Source organism: Bidens hawaiensis, unplaced genomic scaffold, assembly GCF_021521415.1.
Source record: "Bidens hawaiensis isolate Kalapana, Puna unplaced genomic scaffold, B.hawaiensis_p1.1 tig00032836_1, whole genome shotgun sequence".
NCBI classification, from domain to species: domain Eukaryota; kingdom Viridiplantae; phylum Streptophyta; class Magnoliopsida; order Asterales; family Asteraceae; genus Bidens; species Bidens hawaiensis.
Genome location: NW_027495618.1, coordinates 1 through 22,846, shown reverse-complemented (window position 1 = coordinate 22,846; position 22,846 = coordinate 1). Strand labels below are relative to the sequence as shown.

The 22,846-nt window shown below is 40.6% G+C and overlaps 1 protein-coding gene across 1 annotated transcript; it reads right to left on the bottom strand.

The window, feature by feature from the left end:
* Positions 1-405: 405 nt before the first annotated feature.
* On the bottom strand, positions 406-20,422 carry LOC143584170 (GDSL esterase/lipase At1g28570-like). The gene is made up of 5 exons (XM_077066274.1): positions 20,110-20,422; positions 9,798-10,022; positions 1,264-1,412; positions 901-1,177; positions 406-786 (listed from the first exon to the last, which is right to left on the bottom strand). The coding sequence occupies exons 1-5, from the start codon at positions 20,378-20,380 to the stop codon at positions 521-523; spliced, it is 1,188 nt and encodes a 395-aa protein (XP_076922389.1). The 5' UTR covers positions 20,381-20,422; the 3' UTR covers positions 406-520.
* Positions 20,423-22,846: the final 2,424 nt, after the last annotated feature.

The window sequence follows — 22,846 nt, the reverse complement described above, 5'->3', positions numbered from 1 at the left end:
GCTCTCTCTTTGCAGGCTTGGAGCAATTCTTCAGGTTTCATTTTCATCTTTTTAAACAATTGATTGATATATATATATATATATATATATATATATATATATATATATATATATCTTCCTTTTCGACGCGTTATGTCTAAAACGTTGGAAAAAAAAATAAGCCAAAACGGCGGGGGGCAGTGTGCCCCCGGCGTTATAGGCCAAAACGCCGCCGATAAAGCTTGACTACAGATGGTCTTATATATGTAAACTGATTTCATCTCACATGCTAGAACAACCAATTTACCCCACATGGCATCGTTTCTTTAGAAAGTATGTAAAAATAACAGTGCTATTAAAGGTACAGGTACTACATATTACTGGAAATTAACCAATGTCACACACTTACACACACAAATATATATAATGTCTTAGAATAGGATAAAAAAGGCATACATATGATTAATTACAAATCGAATGAACCACTGATATTTGATTCAGCACATGTTTACTAGGAGTTTATAAGTTTTCAACCACATGCTTATGAAGAACTAGATATTCCATCTCTCTCTTGTACGATTGTTGTAGGGCATACGGAGTGGAATTGTGGTATAGCATATGACCCTTGGAATACGCTCTTGTAGATAACTTTATATGCTCTTTCAGTTAAGTGCAATCCGTCCCAGTTAGCATATGTATGTGGTTGCATACATACATTTGATGATAAGTCTGCACATGCTATTGATGCATTGTAGTTAAATGGTCCTCCACCCCCGCAACATGCTTTTAAAGCACCATTTATGAATCCTTATATAAAGAAAATTAAGCATCATACAAAGGGCATGAAAACTATATCAATATACACGATTGATTGATTTTATAATGTTATTGAAAATTTTCTAAATGTGAGAAGTTATGTACCATATTTGTTTGGAGAGCGAAAGAATTGCATGGCAGCGTTGTAGTAGTCTGCATATATGATATTAACTTCAGGATAACTTTCTCGCGTTTGACTAAGTTCTATCTTGAGAAGTTCGTTGTGGTACTCAGAAAATTTGTTTAACTGGGTAATACAACCAGTTGAATTATCGTACTCCACATCACCAGATCCATAATATTTTGTTAAATATACCGGCGAACATCCAATTGGTAAGTTTCCAGGTATTAGCAGTGTCTTAGCCCCTAGCTCAATAAGTGCCTATTTTTCCAAAATATGTTTGAAGTGAAGCACTCTCATCAATTGTAAATTTCAAAAAAATAATGTAGATATGTGTGTGTTCTTACATTAACCGCTGAGATGATGGCCTCAACGACAAGTGGGACATATGTATAAACCTCTTCGAGGGATTTTCCGGCAAGTAATGCGTGATTGTAATCATTTCCTCCAATCTCACCCATGAGCATCAAAGAACGTCTAAGGAAGTGTTTACAATCTGCAGTATTTATTTTAACATTAATAGTATTGATCTAGCAGAGAACGTTCTACTTGTAAAATATTATGACTCAATTGCATTGTTCCATTAGCATAACCGTGTACAAATACAAGAGGAACAACAAAGAAAACTAACAAACTATGGAAACTAGTCAATACACAACGAATATATCTGATGTGGTCTAAAATATGCATAATATTATATAAATATTTTATATATTTTAAGTACTTTTGAGTCATGTTGTTGTTGAATATTATTATGTTTGGCCCGTATTTGAATTTTTATGTTTTTAATAGACAACAAGATAATATGAAGTACTTTTATTAAACTTGAGACCAGCAAATAAACGGTTGAATATATTTCATATTTATTTTTATTTGATTTAAAAGTTCCGTTCAATACAAGTTTAATGATTGAAGCCTACTTTGAATAAGATTATAATATTAGTATTACTAATGTATCATATTTTGTCATGGACAGTGCGTGGAATTAAAAGAAAATTTGGATGGAGCAATAAGTTTGTTGGGCCACACATCTAACAAAAGCAAGGCTCAACGTACGAAAGAAAGATGAGCCCGCTTAAATGGATTTATTTTTTAAGAAAATAAAACCTACGAAAAAGAATATTAAAGGAGATAGAAAAATAAATCCAGGGACGACAGATTGAGAGGGAGGTCACATGAACGCGGGGACACCACCCTTTGTTGGTGTGGCTGGTTTACTATGCCGAAGAAAGAAAGAAAAGTTGGAAGCAAGCAGTCTAGGAGGTCAACCAAGTCACGGCTAGGGAATTATTCAAGCAGGCTAGCACACTGGTGAGTTAATTTAAGCTACCAGGCACACAACTCAATAATTTAAGCTCACATGTTAGTAGCTCAATCATATTTATATCTTTTTACGATGAACCGCAATAAATATATAATCTTTGTTTCATTAGTAATTATGATTGGCTAACTTTTTATACTGCTTGGGTTTGGATGATTACTTTTTAGACTCGTTTTATTTTTTGTTTTGGATTTCTTATTTATTGGTGATGCTTTGGTAAAGTTTTTATTTTATTTGGTTGTGATGCATATGCGTATTTGGTATTAATTTATGATCAATTATTGTTCCATATGCGTCTTTGTGACCGTCTTTCATGTATGGACGCATATCAGGTTGTTTACTGTTTGTTTACAACTAGTTTATGGTTATTAGTCGACTTATACCATAGGAACGATAATTGAGAGTTTAGAGATTCCTTGTATTCTGCCACTTGAGAGACAGGGAGGTAATTAAGTGTCGTCTGTTTTGGTCCTTTGCGGGTTTGGGTAGTGATTTCACAGAGTGAGTTGCCCTAGATTCCCTTAGATTTTTACAGATTCGAATTATAACCAAATTTAATAAGAATACCCTTTACGCTTTAGGGTGTTTTGTGATTAGAGAGACCGGGAGGTGATTTAGTCTTCGGGTACCTTAGCATAGTTAGGTAAGGTGAGACCGGGAGGTGATCCGAACCATTAAACCGTTGAGCTTACATGATATTTAGGGTTCTTAGGTATTGTTGGTGAGACCGGTAGGTGATCAAGCATACTTTAATTATTCCTTAAGTTTCATATTTTTAGAATCCGGTTACCGAATCATAAATCCAATTCCGAGAATTTACGAGTTGACTAGTAGGATTCCTTACCTAGGTAGTTGTTTCTCCCTTATTGAGTTCCAGTCTGATTTGTCCATGTCCTGTTTTCGTGTCATTTTTAGTTTAAGTATTATTTAGTTTATAGTTAATAATTAAAAAAAGACAAATATCAATTAAATCGATTTATTTAAGTTATTTGTCAGAGTCTAGTTTAGGTGTCGCTAGTGTCCTTTGGGTTTAATATCCAGACTTTTTTAGGCTTTACTACCGTCGATAGCTACACTTGCCTGTCTAGTGGTCTAGCATTAGAAGAGTATAGATTTATAAATTTAAAACTAGAGTGTCTAGGTTAGGTTAGGTTTTTAACATACCACGTTTCGCACATCAAGTTTTTGGCGTCGTTGCCGGGGATACTTAGGCGATAGCGAAACTAGCTTTGATTGAACTTAATTGATTAATTGGTCTTTTGTGTTTTGAGTTGTGGTGTGTCTTGTGATCCGTGTCTTAGATTTAGTGTGTCTAGTCGTCTTTAGGATAATTTAGTTTGCGTTTTATTTTATCAAGTTCAGTTAATATGTTTAATAGATCGAGTCAGTTTAGGAGTATTTTATATCGAAGATGTTGGAAAGAGCCGAACAAGAGGAACGTGAAAGACTCCAAAAGATTAAGGCAATAGAAGCCAGGCTTGATAAGTTGATCGAAAGAGAAACAGTCCGTAAAATAGAGGATATCGAAGCCAGTCTTGATAAGTTGATAGAATTAGAAAGACTCCGTAAGATAGAGGAATTCGAAGCTAGGTTAGACGAGATAAGTGCTAAATATCAAATTGAGAGTTTTTCTTACAAGAAGCGCGAAATCGTCTATGAAACGGATGATGACTTATGGAATGATGATGATAAGGGCGTGATAGAAGAGATGGAGTTGGAGCTACCTAATTACGCGAATTCGAGTGAAGATGCCGTTGTGGAGCCACTTGACCAGATGGAAGATGACGAAGAGGAGGAGCATGCACCATCTTGGGAGGATGATTTTGGTGATGAGTTAGTGGGTTTACCAGTTTTTGAAGAACATGAAGAACTTCACCCTGTTGGCGATCTTATCTATTTAGAAACACTGATCATGGGGAAGCCAACAATTGAGATTAAAGCGTCACCAGAAGAAGAAAAGAAAGAGGAAGTGGCAAATGAGGATGATCAGAATATGGTGGTAGTTGATTCGCAACATCATGTGAAGATTGGAAAGTCTGTGGATGAAGTAAATAGTGGATCTCCACCTAAATCGACAAAGCCATAGAAGAGGGCGCGAAAATTCTTAGATCAGCACGTTTTGAGGGTTCAAAAATGGCACATTAAGAATTATAGGAGAACACTGAAATGCAATAATAACCATTTTCCTCGTTATGCCACGTATTAGGTTTAGTCCGGGTAAATTTAAGTGTTGGTGGTCCGACACGTTTGAATATTTTAAAATGCTTTTTTGTTTCACTATGTGCTATCTGTTTAATATGTTGGACGGATGAAACTAAAAGGGTTAGACCAGGGTTTGATTAAAGAAAAGCCTCCTGATTGAGATTTCGGGAGCGAGTCCGGCTGAAGACTCTTCTGTAAACTTAGCGTTTACTGGGAGGCAACCCGGTAGTATGTTTTTGTTTTATTTTTATTTTTGGGGTTTCTTGCTTTGTTTTGCTGGCCGCTTGTTTTCTGTTTTTCTTTAAGGTTACTCCAGGATTGCTTGTGGAAGGTTGATGATACATGGTTTGATTCAAGTGTGGGGAGGCTATTTGCTTATTGATTGCCGCTTTCGCTCGTAAGTGACAACTTGGTAGAGAGCATTGGAGTATGAGGATTTCGTTCGAATTGGAGGGCATGGAGCATGACTCACGAGGCATATCGTCATATTTACCAGAAGAGTCTATTCCACTTTACTTATATTTGAATGTGCTTTAATTTTTGTCGTTTCCTTGTCTCATTGAGAACAATGTGACATTTAAGTGTGGGGATGGGAAACTGACGTTTTTATTTAAAAAAAATCCGAAAAATATTTAAAAAAAAACTTTGAAAAATGTCCCAAAATTTTAACGAAAATTTTTGCAAATAATGGAAAATGATAGAAAAATTTGAGATTGGTTTTTAAAACTACTATTATATATGAGATTAAATAAAGATAACGCACTAAGCTTGGGATGTGTCGGTATGCCCAACTAGCTTTGAAAAGTGTCTCTTGAATATTATTAAAACTAACAGATCATTAACTTTGTGGGTTCTCATCTTGAGGGGGAATAGTGAAGCTGAAAATTCGATAAGACATAGAAAGTATTACAGTAATTTGACTACCTTGAGGTGGTGAGAATAAAATGCGCTTAAAACTAACACACTACTCTGTTTTATAAAAATAAATAATGAGTGGTGGCGCCCGCCATGTCCATTTTTATATGAACTTAGAAAATAGTTATATTTTTAGGATAAAGATGCCTAAGTGCACAACAAAAAAAAGAAAAAGAAAAAAAAGTATGTTTTGAAAGTGTATTCCGAAAAGTTGGTACGAAAAGCAAAAGAAAGAGAAAGTTATATACTGTAAAATGCCAAAGATGCATTTTCAAAAATAGAAAAAGAGGCCAAAGTGCACATACTAGACGGGACCGAGAGTTTACGTGTTACCAAGGGGATGGTGACTCTGAGGATACACTATTGGGACTCAAGGTTTTTAGTCGATAAATATTTTCTTAGGGAATATATAAGACAAAGTCCAATAATATTTAGGGCATGCTCATACGACCTCAATTGACCATATTTCCATCTAAGTGTATTTTCTTTTTACCATTAAATGGTTTTAGCTTACTGTGATAGGTTGAACCAGTCTGTTTCAACCCGATTTAAATTGTCTTGATTATGCTTGAGATGGGGGTAAGCGGGTCTGTAACTCTTAAGGTGTGAGAAGTTAGAGGAACGGCTATACGAGAGAAACTAATTTAAATTTAAAAATAACTTTTAACCACATAAGCAATCCAAGTCATTATTTTTGCCACATCATTATTCATGCCATAAACTAACGGAATCGAAACCCATTAATAACTAATAGGTCGAAAATGATGGTCGGTTATTTTGTACATATTTTGGCATTTTAATTTATTAGCTTTAATTGTTTATTTCACGAACTTCGATACTTCATACGTGTTTGTTGTATTTCAGATATGGTGGCAAAACAAACCCAAATGGGTTATTTTTGGGTAACATGGATAATTTATAAAATTGAAATGAGTCGTGATGAATCAAAAGAATTTCAATGAGGTCAAGATGGGTTGGGAGATTGCTAATGACTTTTGGTTATGTGTTATAATTGGTATCTTTATGGGTTAGAATGGACTAAACCAAGTTCCATCCTATTTTATTTCAAAGAAAAACCCATGAAACAAAACAAAAACCTAAAAAATTGAAACCGAACAGAAACTGAAATTGACCAAAACGAAAAAACAAAATCGAACTTAAAATACCTAACCTGAATCGAGAAAAACCGAACCTGACCCGATACAAAGCGGTTTTTTTAATGAATGAGGACGAATGTGGAAACAATTTAGGTGTTTTACTTTTTTCGTTTATATATATATTTTGGGTTAGCATTTTTTTATTAAGTTTTTTAAAGGTAGGTTTTAAAACCCTTTGTATTTTAACCTTACTTGGGTCAATATGGGTTAACCCATCTTGACTCATACCCATCACCCGAATTCAACCCAACCCATTCATTTTGCCACTTCTAATTTCAGGTCACATGTGATTAAAATAGTTGATTTGGACCTGTACAAGCACGGAATGAAGACTCAGGGTGAACAGCACGCGAAACGAGGTGAGACACAAAGTTGGTTAATGAGAAGACTCGGCGTGCTACGCGATGGGGTGGAAGACAGTCCATCGCGATATGTAATGGACTTATTTTATTAATTTGCTGACTTTTGGTCCATCCCCATCGCGATACGTGATGGATGTAAAAATTGGGAAACTGGGGTTTTGATTAAAATAACATGTTGGCGGCCCTAGACTCATTCTTGACGTTCCAGAGCTTGAGAGACCATTTTCATCCTTTTGAATCATCCATAGATCTTCCGTATGACTTATATCATCATAACTGAAGATCTTCCAATGTTGAGGCGCGGCTAATCTTCTCGAATTATAACCAAGATGAAGTATTGTATTTTACAGTTTTTCTCATGTGTTTATGAACGAACTAATTGTAATTGTTATGATTAATCTATGAGTATTGATGTTTGGCATTATTGTGTTTAGTCAGTCTAGGTTTATTTTGATTAGAACGATTAGTTTGCCACTTGATATGATACTTTCTTACAGGGTTGTTTTGATTAGTGTAAATATGATGAAGCATACAATTGCCCTTAGTTGAGTAACACTGGCAGAGATTGTTTGATAACCAATGTCGTGTGTTAGCAATTATTGATGTCTAAGGTTTAACTAGTTAGCCAACCTGATTTGATCATTGACAATTAATCTGTTAAGTGAACATGAGATTAATGTTTTGTTAGGTAATTGAAACCGGGTGTAATTTGTCTTTGTTAATTGATTGAATTTTGCTTAATTTGCCAATGTGAATTTAAAACAAACTCTTTGCTAGTGTGATCAGCACCTCTTGATAGCTACTTCCTAATTTTAAGAATTGATTACAAGTTACACTGACCACATACTCCTCGTGTATACTATACCTGACTTACCCTAGCTACTTAAGTTAATTAGGTTTTTGCATGACTCGAATGGCGGTCATCAAAAACCTGAGACTGTTATGGTATATTTTAAAGTTTGGATTAGCGTTAACCAATGAAACAAAGTTTGGATTATTAAAATCCAATATTCCTTTTCTTAAAAAAATCATCTTACATTTTGCATTTTTATCTCCATTCATTTTTATAATACTTCTTTCCATTATTATTCTCTTTGTTGCGCTGACAAATTGTGAAGAAAATTGGCGGTGAATAACTGAGGAACGAGGATCAAGTCAATTGGATGTTTAGGATTACAATTGTGTTGTAGTAAATGATAGGTGGAAAGGGAAGTGTCATATATCTCACTCTTTAGGACAGTCAACATTGTTCACTTTTCCAACTAGTAGACTTGACGGATGTTTATTTAGTTAATGAAGTTGAAAATTTCTTTGTAGGTTGCCAATCCTTAATGTTTCCACCCAAACGTGTAATTATTTGCCCACAACACCTTAATGGCATTTTAGATCAGGCAATACCTTAAGTTTCAATATGTATCTCTTTTGTGCACAAGACGATGTAGGATTTGATTAATTAGCATCCCTTATTGAGAGACTCATCGTCTTCGAAGAAGTCTCCATGTAAACATGTTAACACCAACTATAATACCATTTGGCCCCTTACATCAACCAATAATGCTCGTTATACCAACAAGAAGTTCTCAAATACAATTTTGCTATCGAGTGAAAAATTTTGAAGAGGTCACTCATCCTAGTTACTCACACTAGTGTTGTGAAATTGCCCTGTTTTCATTACCAATGCAACCAAGTCTACTACTGCTATTAGGCCATGTGGTTTGGAGGGGCTACAATTGGGGGCGAATTGTGACACGTGGCGTCCAGTCAGTAAGGAGTGAAAATTTGTTTTTGAGGTGTAATGGTGTAGGGGCTACAAGTTGGGCCCACAGTGTCTTTTTTTATTATTTTCTTTTTATAATTAAACTAATCAAATAAAAACCAATTTATTTAAATAATTAAATAAAAATGCATTAAAATTAAAAAGAAATACAAAAAAAAATACATAACTAAAAATATAAAGAAAAACATATAGCTCGGTTGGCGTACATGTTTAGGTTCGGGTCAGGAAATTGAAACGAATATCTCGGTTGGTTTAGGTTCTTCGGGTTTCATTGTAAGTTCACGTTCGGTTGGTTTTGCGAACCATGGTGTTGACCGAAAGGAGGAAATATACATATATATACACACACACAACATATATACATATACATATACATATACATATACATATATATATATATCACACACAACATATATACATATACATACATATATATATATCACACACACAACATATATACATATACATATACATAATACACACTAGTAATATAACAATAATAAATTTCATCTTCTCCAGGCGATAATTAACCCACACCCCCGCCCAATTCGCCCCAAATTCGCCCTGGAGGCGGTGTTCGCGCCCCTTCTTTGCGCTCACTGCACATAGCCTTGAGGTTGGTTCTTTTTGACCCAATATCTCTCATGGACAGATGAGATAGGATTGCCCAAGCCCCGAGGAGTTACTCAAAAATATAGCGTATGCTATAAAAGTAAAGGTAAGACTTTGTTAAAAGTTGCCGTTAAAAAAAACAAAGAAAGAAGTAGACTTTAAAGAACTTTTAGTAATGAATCAATGGTTGGAACCGGTACAATGTCAAGCATTGTTACACATAACGTAGGCTAGTTACATTTGAAACCTCAAAAACCCAATGGATCGCTTTGACGGATGTATCTTTGTCCATAGATCATTATGTATGTTTTCAAGGTTAAAAAATATCCTTGTTTTTTACTAATAACAAAATATCTTATAAATATTGTCAAATTGGTAAGCCAAATAACTATAATGTTTTTTAAAGTATGCTATACGTAATTGTTAATCCAAAATTATGTGCCTAAACTAATAAGATTAAGCTTAATTAACGAAGCCAAATGATGATCAAGTTCTTTTTATGACCGATTTCCCTGGTTAGTTTTGATTATGTTACCTAGTTCGTTGTCACAAAGAGACGGCAATGTTCGTTTGAACCATCCCAACTGAACCTGTAATGACGAATTTGTCATTGGATTATGAACTCCTTTAGCCCCAAGAAATGAAGAATCCAAAGCAGTTGCACCTGCCACTGCATAGTTCACTCCTCGTCGTAATTCTATCATATGTCTTCCTTTAACACCCACAAATGGTCGTACCAGTGGTAGCCTCATGCTTTCAGCTTCACATTAAAAAATAAATAATTAATTAATGTGCATTCATTAATTAGATCCATACATGGTACAAGAAACATGGACAGATTCTATGTATTATTTAAGCTATATATGTATACGGGTGTGAATTCATGAAACAACGTGAAAGCACTTCCATAATCTTATAGAGATGTTTAGTTAAGTAGGTTACACTCAATAGACATGGCATGTTTGTGGCCGTTTTTGTTATTTATATTTTATAAATAATGTTACTTCGGTAGTTTAAACTGATTGTCAATTTTGTATCAACATATAAAAGATTAAAAAAAAAATAAGAATCAAAGAGTATAGTTTAACCCTAACTATTAATAAATTTTGATATTTATAATATTAAAGTGTTAATGTCCAATAAAAGACCTGCATATTTAGTTCTTTTAACATCATTTGCCTAGTTACTTTTTATTTTCATCTTTTTCCAACAAAGTATATAATTCGTGGTGGTCCTGATTGGCTTTAACTAATGAATTATATTCAATCAATCAAAGCACCAACACTTCCATGACTAGGTGGTGGGTACACACATGGAATTCATAGATGAAGAACACTAACCGGACCCCTGGCAGATTACTGATAACCTGGGGGTTAGATAGATGTTTCCCACGAGGGGTTAGACCCTTTGAAGATGGTTCTTCTGATAACCTGCAAAACAGACACCGTGAGCTCGTCACTGAGAAGGGGGGGGTTCCTCCTTGTGACCACCCTCCGGCGTGAGAATCAGACTAGATTGCTCTTTAAATATAAAAGTATATTAAGAGATTGCTAGAGCAGATATCAGGTATAATATGATGATAATGTGATATGATATGATAAGATGAGATGTTCATACCATTTGTGGTATTTATAGCCGAAGGTAGGTTTCCAAGGAGGTATGGCCGGCTGCAACAGTGTTCCTGTTCCACCAACAGTAGCCTACGCACGTGCCCTGCTGGTAGTTGGTGGGTAGGTAGCGGCTGATAGCGACCAGGCCTGCTGTATACTATTCCTTTTCCACCAACTGTCAGCTACGCACGTGGTATGACAAGAGTTGGTGAGTAGGCAGCGGCTAATAGTGACATACAGTGTAGGAGCATGCTGCTCGCCATACTGTTGTCCATAAGCTGTCGTATCTTTAGTCAGATCTTTTTCCCATACCTCGTCAGGTACAGTACAGAAGATCTTCCCGTATCGTACGGACTGGCTTATTTGGGCGGGAGTATTCCCCCTCCCGCCCTTATGCGGGATTGTTCCCGGCTTCGCTCATTCCTTCAGGTGACACTGAATGATTGAGAGCTAAGTGCCTTGTGCGTGTAGCCTTGCTGCGCGGGTGGCCTTCCCTAATGGCTTGTATCCGAGGCTGCGGGGACAGGCGGAGTCCTTCACCATTGGGAGGCATTTCCTGCGGGACCAGCTTGCATACTGCGCGTAAGGACGTCACGTCTCTGAGCATGGTTGGTCCTGCGGATCCAGTTGGTTTCTGCGCAGACGTCCCTGTTTAAGGTGAGTCTTGTGGGTCCAACTGGGCTCTGCTGGGACCTACCTCTTCAAGTCCCCCCAGTCCAATGTTCTTCTCATGCGTGTTTAATAAAGTGAGGTGAACTTTTGGACTTAAGCAAAGGGTTTTGAAAAGGGGTTTTTTAAGGTTTTCCATGGGGATTCTTCCCGCGGAAGTCCTTGTCACTTGCAGAAATTCCCGAGTTTCCTGCTTGGTCTTTGGGTATGATGCGGGTAGGCCTGTAACCTCCTCGCAAGTCAGGAGCGTTGAGTCCCACTTGTGTAGACTCTCCATGAGGTTTTGGTAGTTTTGAACATAGTGATCAATTATGTTAAAACCACCAATTCCATCCTGGAGCTTCAAACAACGTAGTTCTCGACGTTCCCGCTATGCGGGGATGTTATTTCCTTTTACGCAAGCATTGCCCAGAAGATCCTTCTTGGTTTCAATTCCCAGCGGAGCGCTAGGTATGTGAAGGGTTTTGCCTTAACACTATACCTGCGCTCGTCTTACGGTTACTTTACTTCCAAGGTATTCCTGGCGTCAATTCCCTGCGGGTGCTAGGTATGTGAAGGGTTTTGCCTTTACACTGTACCCGCACCCGTCTTATAGTTACTTGGTTGCCGAGGAATACTTGGCTTCAATTCCCTGCGGGTGCTAGGTATGTGAAGGGTTTTGCCTTAAAACTGTACCCGCAGCCGTCTTACGGTTACTTGTTCGCCAAGGTTTGCTTGGCTTCAATTCCCTGCGGGTGCTAGGTATGTGAAGGGTTTTGCCTTAAAACTGTACCCGCAGCCGTCTTACGGTTACTTGTTCGCCAAGGTTTGCTTGGCTTCAATTCCCTGCGGGTGCTAGGTATGTGAAGGGTTTTGCCTTAACACTGTACCCGCAGCCGTCTTACGGTTACTTGTTTGCCAAGGTTTGCTTGGCTTCAATTCCCTGCGGGTGCTAGGTATGTGAAGGGTTTTGCCTTAACACTGTACCCGCAGCCGTCTTACGGTTACTTGTTTGCGTGGTAAGGGGTATTTTCCCGCTTACTTTTTAATATTTTCAAATTTTGAATTTCGAAATTCGAAAGGTTGGTGGAAAGATAGGAACAGTCCAAACCTCTGAAACGTCGTGCGACGGTCTCTTCTGACTGTGTCAGGACGTGCAGGAAGTTATGGTGACGTGACATTATATGGTCATTCCAGACGCTTTTTCAGGCGCGTGGGCGCGATTTTTCGGGCGCGTGGCCGCGAAATTGCTGGCACACGTCCTGTCAACAGCTGTTGCCAGCCTGCTCTTTGCCACGTGTCATAGTTTCATTGCACCTTCGATTTCTCTCTCCTTCGCATTAAATTCACCGCATTAATTGCGATCACTATATAAAGGGGAAGGGGGTCATTTGTAATCCACACTTTCACCCTTCTCTTCTTCTTCTTAGCGATTTCCGGCAAATACTCCCCTTTTCAGGCAAGCATTTTCCCGAAATCGTTTTCTTCTTCCTCTGCAATATGTCTTCCCATGATGCTGAAGCTGTAGCCGACGATAGGAGTACTGCTGGCGAGTGCCAGTGTGCTCTACCTGTCGATCAGTACCAGTATGTTGTCAGGAAATTCATGCTTGAGTCTCTTGAGCCTGAGTTTCCTGAACCCCACCAGACTGTGTACGATGCCCCCAGTGGCAAGATCGGGGTATATGCTGCATTCTTTGTTTATGGGAACCTTAGGTTCCCATTGACAAAGTTTATGTACCGTGTCTTGGAGAGGCACGGTGTGCACCTGACCGAGGTGAACCCGATGGTGATTGCCAAGATCCGGCACTTCGAGTGGGTGTGCCGGATTCTGGGTATTGAGCCCTATGTGGACCGCCTGATGACCTTCTATACTTGGAGGTGCATCCAGGGGTGGTACACCCTGACAACCCGGATCAAGGGTTTGAAGATTTGCGCGACCGAGCGCAGTCTCCGATCGTGGAAGCGGGAGTTCTTCTACATTTCTGCCCGCGCCGTCCCCATTGCCATGAAGTTTAAAAATGGCCAAGCAATTCCGAGCCACCACGCCACCAACTACCAGGAGGCGGAGTGGTTTGCGAAGATATCCCGGGTCCAATCTCCGGTTTACCGGTTTGCGGAGTCCGGGATGGTGATGCTGGGGATGAGCCGGGTATGGAAGGAGGCGTCTCAGGTTCCCATCCTTCTCGAATACGGTTTGAACTCTACTCCTTATGGTATGTCTTGTCTTTCTTGCTGATATGAGTCTGTCTTCTAACTGTTTCTTTTCTTTCAGAGGGGAACAATTTGGAGTCGCTCCTGTACCCGCGGGAAGCTGACGGTCCCGTGCGGGTGGGTACTCGTGCTCTTGACGAGAACGAGTTGCCCATCCTGGAGCAAACGGTGGATCGGTTTGTGGAGGTCTATCCGCTGGGCCACGAGATCCTGAGCCAACGGCGGCCAGGTAAGGCGATACTCTATCCTCAACCCCTCAATGCTGTACCCGCTGCTGGAATTCCTGACATCCTGTCTTCTTCTGAGGAATCCGCAGATGGTCCTCCGCTGGTGCGGAAGAGGAAGGCTGCCGGTGGGAAAGGGAAGGAGAAGGTGGCCTCCACAGCTGATCCGGTGCTCCTATCTGACACCGAGTCAGATAGTGAAGAGGTGGCGGGGAACCCTGGTGGTGAGAAGACCACTGTTCCGGAGGCTACGACTGTTACCTCCGGAGAACCATTGACGACGACGGTGACCGGCATCAAGAGACCGGCTCCATCGGGCTCGTCCCCGCCCGTCCGTACGTTCAGGCTCAAGAAAACCCGTAAGTACAAACATCCTTGTTTTTGTAGATTTATCATACTTCATAAATTTATTAACCCTTATCTTCTTGTGCAGGCGTGGATGTTGACGCATTCCAGGGTGGAGCGCAGAGGAGTACCTCTCCGCCAATGACGGTAGGCTCGGTCAGCCTACCTGAGGCGACGACCCAGGCGCCTGCGCCTGCTTCCGCTGGATCAGTTGCTCAGTCCCTTGAGCCGACTGTTCCAGCCGAGATGACGTCACCGCCGGTGGTAAGTGCGATTTTTACAGCATCTTTCACCGAGCCGGCGGTTACGATTGCTGCGGATTCTGCGGCAGCGACTGCGGCGGCTGCCACCATGCCCCCGCCACCGGCACCGACGGCCGGCCCATCAGGTACGCATGGGAGTACTCGCCAATCTTTGCCACATTCCCATCTGCCTGACCTTTTGGATGGGTTTCCTTTGGGTTCAGGTGATGGGTTCGGCAGCTATCGGCCTGTTATAGACCCTACAGGTGCGTAGGGTTCCTTTGGCCCTTTTTCACTTTTATTTTTTATCATCTTTTCCTAACTGCTTTTTTGTTTTTGCAGTGTCGGATTCCAATGAAGTGTATGTTCCGCGATAGAACATACGCCGAGGAACAACCCTTCGTACCCCTGTGGAGTGCGTGGAATGGGCTCACCACGCTGCTCCCCATGGTTCGTTGGGGGAAGCCATGGCTAGCTACCAGGAGGGTAGGCTAACCAATGAGCTTCGGGTTCTCCAGGCCCGGATGCAGCCACGCGTCGAGCTGCTTTGTCGTGAAAACGACAAGTTAAAAGCAGCACGCGCCAAAGACGTATCTCAAGCGCGGGCTCTTCGGGAGGAGAACCAAAAGTTGGCCGCAGCTGCTGCGGAGAAGGAGAAGGCCTTCAAGGCCCTCGAGGTTGAGGTTCAAGCGCGACTCGAGGCCCGCTCCAAGGCTGCCCAAGCTGTTAACGAACAGCTTCGGCTGGCTAAGGAGACTGCGAGGAACGCAACCGAGAGGGCCACCAAGGCTGAAGCCGTTGCTGAGCCTTTACGCGTGGAGAACGAGGAGCTCAAGGCCAAATTGGAGGCTCTCCAACGTGCTCATGATGCCTTGGCGATGGAGGATGCCAAGAAGCTTCAAGAGATCCTGGACCAGAGGGGCGTGCTTGACCACACCGAGCGGAAGCTTAAGGGCGTTGAAGAGGCTGCTGCAAAGGAAGTGCTACTTGCCAACCTTAACAAAAGCGAAGCCGAACGCGCCCGGACCCAAGCTCAAGCCGCCCTCCAAGAAGTTCTGGTTGCCAAGGAATGGCTTCTTCGAGAAGCGTTACCTCAGGTATGTTTAGCTTTGCGTCTTCACGCTTTCCTTTGTACATAGAAAAGGTGTTTGACACTTGTATATTTTCTTTGTAGGTTGTGCATCGGGTCTTCTCAGAGACTACTTACGATGATGCCATGAGCGCAGCCCTCAACGCTTCTCACGAGGATGGGGAACGGGCCGGCTTCCTGCTTGGTCTAGGGTTCGTTGAGAAAGGCTTCCCGCCTTCCAACTTCCCTTTGTACAATGTTGATACTGAAGCCATATACGACCAAGCAGTAAATCAATACGCCGCCTTCCCGCATCCAGTGGTGGAGAAGGTGAACCAAGTAGCTGCTGCTGATAATGGGTTAGCTATCCTTAAAGCCTTCCTCGAACCGCCCCGTTCTTCTGATGGAGCGGGTCCAAGTGGAAGCGGCCCTGAAGCTTGATCCTGAAGATCCCTTCCCATTGCTAGGATAGTCTTGTACAGATGTATTTATTTTCTTTTCGTAGGCGGGTAGTTACCCGGCCATTCTTGTAATAATTCGTTTGTGAAATACAAATCTTTTTGCGTATAAGATTGTTACTTCCTTCTTTGGGTTTCTTGCTTTATAAACTTATGACTTGCATACTTAGTTTAAATTAGCAATTTTCCAAGTGTAGAATAAGTTAACCTGTTGAACGTGGTTGATAATGGGTTAAAGTTTTGCTTCCTCTTTCGTGATTGTGCGGGTAGAACCGTCACTTGCACTTAGTAGGATGGCTAAACTTTAACCTTCATCTGACCTGCGTGTAGGTTTTCCTCATCTTTTGAGGATAAGTTAACCTTTGAACGTGGTTGATAATAGGTGTGAAGTTTTGCTTCCTCTTTCGTGATTGTGCGGGTAGAACCGTCACTTGCACTTAGTAGGATGGCAAAACTTTACCCATATCTGACCTGCGTGTAGGTTTTCCTCATCCTTTGAGGATAAGTTAACCTTTGAACGTGGTTGATAATAGGCGTGAAGTTTTGCTTCCTCTTTCGTGATTGTGCGGGTAGAACCGTCACTTGCACTTAGTAGGATGGCAAAACTTTACCCATATCTGACCTGCGTGTAGGTTTTCCTCATCCTTTTGAGAATTTTGTTTTGAACCGTTCGACGCGCGGTTGTCAATAGGTTAGTGTTCAGTTTCCTTATTATGATTCGTGCGGATAGACCGGCACTTTCATTTTTGGGTGCTGAACCTTTCCCCTTCAACTGACCTGCGTGAAGGTTTTTTCCTGTTATTGGGTTTGTGCGGGTAGGACCGCCTTCCCACGCAACGACTTCACGTAATGTGAATGCCGTTACCAGTGTTGCATAGTTTAACCGTTCGACGCGCGGTTGTTGATAGGTTATTGTTCAGTTTCCCCATTATGATTCGTGCGGATAGACCGGCACTTTCATTTTTGGGTGCTGAACCTCTCCTTCAACTGACCTGCGTGAAGGTTTTTTTCACATTATTGGGTTTGTGCGGGTAGAACCGCCTTCCCACGCAACGACTTCACATAATGTGAATATCGTCATATTAGTGTTCGGAAAAGTAAAATCATCAGCTTCGATGTTCTAAAGAGAATCATTTCCATTAGAAGTGGCTCTTGGCCTTTTCTTTACAAATTGGAATTGATTTACATGCAAACTGTGTAAATGAGCTCCCTTCCATGTTGTTGGGATGGGAGTGCCATCGAGCCGATACGCACCTGGTTCGGGATCTCGTTCTTTACGCAGCATGTAGTCTCGATATTGAAGCTGGAATTTTTATTCGTGTTTTCCCCAGCTGGGGTTCTACACGCACCCGCCTGCTCAGCCTTTATTGCGCCACGAGGTGCGCGAGCGTCCCATCTCTGACAAATGCTTCAACCATGTCTTTTACGTCTATGCATTCTTCAGTGTTGTGGCCTTTTGTCTTGTGAAAGTCACAGTATTTGCTCAGATCAGCATCGTGACGATGTCGGATTATTGGAGGCTTTGGCCACGGGAGCTCTTCAGTGGCGAATATCTCAGTGACGCTTTTGGTGAGTGGCGTCCATCTGGAGTTTCGGTGCGGCTGTACATTATCCTTTCCGCCCAATCGATGTTGCAAGCCGGATGAGGTGTCAAAGTTTACCCTTGACTGCCAAATGCCTAGCTTCCGCTTTTTATTTAATCGGGCTGTGAGGACATTGTCTTCTCTCGTCTTCTGAGTGTAGAGGTTTGTGCTCTGTGGGAGATCTCTACCCAGTTGCTTCTCCGTTTCCGCATAGCGTTTTGCTGCTGTCATGATGGCATCCCATGTGGATGGCATGCCATCTTTACCCGTTAGGGTGCGGATGAGCTCAGGGTCATGTGCGCCCTGGATGAAGGCAGCGCGAACAAGATCTTCACTGATATTGCCCAAACTTAGCTTCTTTGAGTTGAAGCGAGTGATGAAGTTTGGCAGAGATTCATCTTCTTCTCGTATGCATTTGAGGATTGTCCATTGCTCCTCGGTATACTTCCGTTGCTGGCTGAAGTGTTGGCCAAACTTCTGCTGGAAGTCTGCCCAGTCGTAGATGTGGTTGACCGGGAGACGATCAAACCAAGCTCTAGCAGCCCCAACAAGCGTCATTTGGAACATGTAGCACCACGTGGGTTCCGTCCAATTGCTGACGGTTGCCCCCGCTATGAACCTGTTCAAATGATCGTCTGGATCAGATATACCGTCATATGTGCCTATGTTAGGCATTTGTTTGGCACTCTTTGGGGCGATTGCTTCCGCAATGTCCCTTGCAAACTTGGACGTTCCTGCATTTGCAACGTTTGGTCTGAACGTTTAGGAGAAGTCTCGTGGACTTCCATCTGTGGTTTTTGGTTTGAAGGCTTGTCCAAAATGCCTTTTCGGTTGGGATTCCATTTCCTTACGCTTCCCTTTTGCCCTATGGCGAGGGTTCGCGTCGGAGTCGGATTCCTCCGAGTCATCCTCCCAGTATTCGAATTCGTCGGCCTGTTGTACGGAACGCAAGCGTTCGTTCAACTCGGCCTGGAATTCCTTTTGTCGTGCTTCCGCCCATGCCTTGACTTCATCGAGAGTTTGGCGGGGGAGTCTTCGTCTCTCAACCTGGGTATCAGTGGATCCCAGTAGGCGATCATTTACTGCACTTGCCCCAGCATGAGTAACTGGGGTAGTGTTCGTAAAATTTACTTCACTTGCCCCGGCTTGGGTAACCGGGGTAGTGTTTGTAAAAACTGTGTTACCGGTATTCCCCCCAGTAGCTGGGGTTGTGGTTACCGGAATTTCTCTAACCATCTTTGTAGAAGTTTGAAAAAACTGGAGAAAAATGTAGTTCTAGCTTTATGCACGGATGGCGCCAATGAAGAAACACTAACCGGACCCCTGGCAGATTACTGATAACCTGGGGGTTAGATAGATGTTTCCCACGAGGGGTTAGACCCTTTGAAGATGGTTCTTCTGATAACCTGCAAAACAGACACCGTGAGCTCGTCACTGAGAAGGGGGGGGTTCCTCCTTGTGACCACCCTCCGGCGTGAGAATCAGACTAGATTGCTCTTTAAATATAAAAGTATATTAAGAGATTGCTAGAGAAGATATCAGGTATAATATGATGATAATGTGATATGATATGATAAGATGAGATGGTCATACCATTTGTGGTATTTATAGCCGAAGGTAGGTTTCCAAGGAGGTATGGCCGGCTGCAACAGTGTTCCTGTTCCACCAACAGTAGCCTACGCACGTGCCCTGCTGGTAGTTGGTGGGTAGGTAGCGGCTGATAGCGACCAGGCCTGCTGTATACTATTCCTTTTCCACCAACTGTCAGCTACGCACGTGGTATGACAAGAGTTGGTGAGTAGGCAGCTGCTAATAGTGACATACAGTGTAGGAGCATGCTGCTCGCCATACTGTTGTCCATAAGCTGTCGTATCTTTAGTCAGATCTTTTTCCCATACCTCGTCAGGTACAGTACAGAAGATCTTCCCGTATCGTACGGACTGGCTTATTTGGGCGGGAGTATTCCCCCTCCCGCCCTTATGCGGGATTGTTCCCGGCTTCGCTCATTCCTTCAGGTGACACTGAATGATTGAGAGCTAAGTGCCTTGTGCGTGTAGCCTTGCTGCGCGGGTGGCCTTCCCTAATGGCTTGTATCCGAGGCTGCGGGGACAGGCGGAGTCCTTCACCATTGGGAGGCATTTCCTGCGGGACCAGCTTGCGTACTGCGCGTAAGGACGTCACGTCTCTGAGCATGGTTGGTCCTGCGGATCCAGTTGGTTTCTGCGCAGACGTCCCTGTTTAAGGTGAGTCTTGTGGGTCCAACTGGGCTCTGCTGGGACCTACCTCTTCAATAGATGAAACTAAACTGATGTTTACATTATTACATACATCTAAATGAAAATTAATGTCTGTAATAATAATATTATATGGAACTACTAAAATCTATACAGAAAACTACATATATATTCACAGATAGAGAGAAGAATCCAAGTACTAAGGTGGAGAGAGGGATTACCAATGAAATCGATGACGAGACGACCATTGGAGCAACGACCAGTAGGCTCATGGAAAAAGGTTTCCCCGTAAGGGGGATAAAAGAAATGTAGAGACTGTTGATTCGTGTGATACGAAAGTTGTTTTAGGTTACCGGTATCAGCTAGAGAGTCTCCAAAACTAATGATCGAAGTATAACATCCATTCGTGTACAAGGTACAAGTACATAATAGCTGGAAAATGATGATCAAAGTTACAAAAGATGAAGAGATTGATGAACAAGATTCGGCCATTGAAGAGAATTGAACTTGGAATGGAAATGAGTGGGATATGAAGTTAAGCAGGTTGGTGATTGGTGAAGTACCTATCTATATCAGTTTACATGTTTGCCCTTGTAATATATATGATGTAACGTTTTTGTTTGCCAATAGATTGAATAAGATATTTTTTTAATGTATATATATATACTAACAAAATATCATGAACTAAATTGTATGTTTAAGCAACACATATACAATTACTAGTCAGGTGTTTGCGCGATGCAGTGGGATACGTACGAACATTATCGATGTCAGTACGTTCATCGCAACGGTATGTGAATATCCCGATTATGGTATGTGATTAACGTGACATTAGACGCGAAACCGGTATCGGTAAGCGCGTCACACAAGACTACACGCAAGTAATCTGGTACACATAAACAAGATGATCCGCGTAACTAATGCCTGAACGTGCGTAACCGGTGACGAAAATCAAGAAGCAATGATGAAATGTACAGTAATTTCAAGTAGACCACTTTTTAACCCAACTCGTTTTGACGCAAAACTCATTCCAACCCAACATCGTTTTAACCCAAAGCTCGTTTTGATCTGGCCTCTTTCGACCTGAACCCATCGAGAACCGAACCAAATTAACCATTTTTCTATCGGCATGTTCTGATCTTAATGTGTTATGACCCATGAGTCGAACATGTCCGACCTTTTGTCGGTACTAATTGATAATAACATAACATGTTAATTTTTTTAAAATTAATAAACTATAGCAACATGATACTAAAATTAAAGATAATAAAATGCTCGTTTTTAAGGTGTATTTTTTTTTAAAAAATATAACGTGTGAAAAGGTTATGGCCGTTATAAAGTCGTAGGGGTAGTTTTTTTAGAATAAGGGGTAAAAGTGTAAATTTATACAAATTAACAAAAACTAATTGAAGTTGAAGGACTAAAGTTGTAATTTATTTTTAACAAATTTGAAGTTAACCGTTCATTGATATGGCTAAAGATAAAAATACAAAAATATCCTTAAAATCTTATAATTTGATGCATTAAGTGGTATTTAAGAGGTACTTGGGATTCTATTATGGTATAGATTATCATCTCTTATAACATACATTATCTCATAGCATTCCAATAGGTCTCACATCCGTATCTTTGTAATTACATTAAAAGTTATTTATGTATCTCACTCTTTTGTTTAATTAAATAATATTTTTTTAGATTTTTTTTATTACAGTCTACTCTCTCCTCTATTCACAACCAATTCAGCAAATATTAAAAAATTAAATATGAGCAAACTAGTTTTCCCTAAATTTACATAAAATCACGATATTTCTCTCATCATCCTATAATTTATACTCAAAACCACTCATAACCACACCATATAATTTGCAAAACCCTCTCACATTATTTTAAGGGAGCTATTGAGAATGCTCTCAAATGAGATATCCAAATCATTAAAAAATCATCCATTAGAGCACCCACAATAATTGATATGTTGCGGGGTTGCTCTTCTAAAACCAAGTCATATTCCTGACATTACCACTATAGTCAAAGTTTGTCATCGTCAAGTCCGTGGATCTAGGCGAAGCTCAGGACGAGTTGGTGGGGCCCCTCGATCACATCACATGCATATACATATATTATACATATATATTTAATTAATTTTTAATGATTTTGTGGAGTTTTGTTTACTGTGGAAGATAGTTGGTGTTTTTTTAATAAAATTTGGAGTATGATGTGAAGTTAACGTGGAGCTGATGTGACGGTTTATTAGGTTTGTTGTTATGGATACTCTAAAAATATATTTATATTTTTGTGTTGAATTGTATTCGTCTCTTTCTTACGTTTAATTAATCTTTTAAGTTATTTGATTTGAAAACCTTAGGAAAATAAATCACATAATATATTTTCGGGTTCCTCGGGCTTGAGGTTGTGAAGCCACTAAACCGAGTTCAACATATTACGTATAACATTACGACTTTAAAATCAACAAATGTAGTTTACAAAAGATTTGGTTATCCAAACCAAAAAAGACTAACATTGCAGTTTGTTGCCTGCTTATCTTCTTTTTCATTAATATCTAAAATTTAAATAGTTTAATGAAAATGTTTTTTTTTGAATAATAACTCAACCAATAACGTTTCTAGTTCATATATCCCAATATGCATTAATGATAAAACATATTAATTAAAAACATGTTAAAGGAATGCAATAGTAAGATTTAGATGTCAACAATTCCAACTCAAAGCGTCACAAATTAAATAAAAGTCAGTGTCGTTAACTAAGCAAATTAATTCGATGTATTATTTAGTGTCCACGTGTAGCGGCACACAGTTGTTAGATGTGGACAAAAGTAGTCGTATGATTCTTAGTTTCCTCGAAGCTTCCTTCTACATTTGATTCCAATTTTCTTTGAAATTCCCTTCTTTGTCTGAAGCCGATTGGTCCACTATTGCTTTGCAGATGTCATTTAGGAAGTCG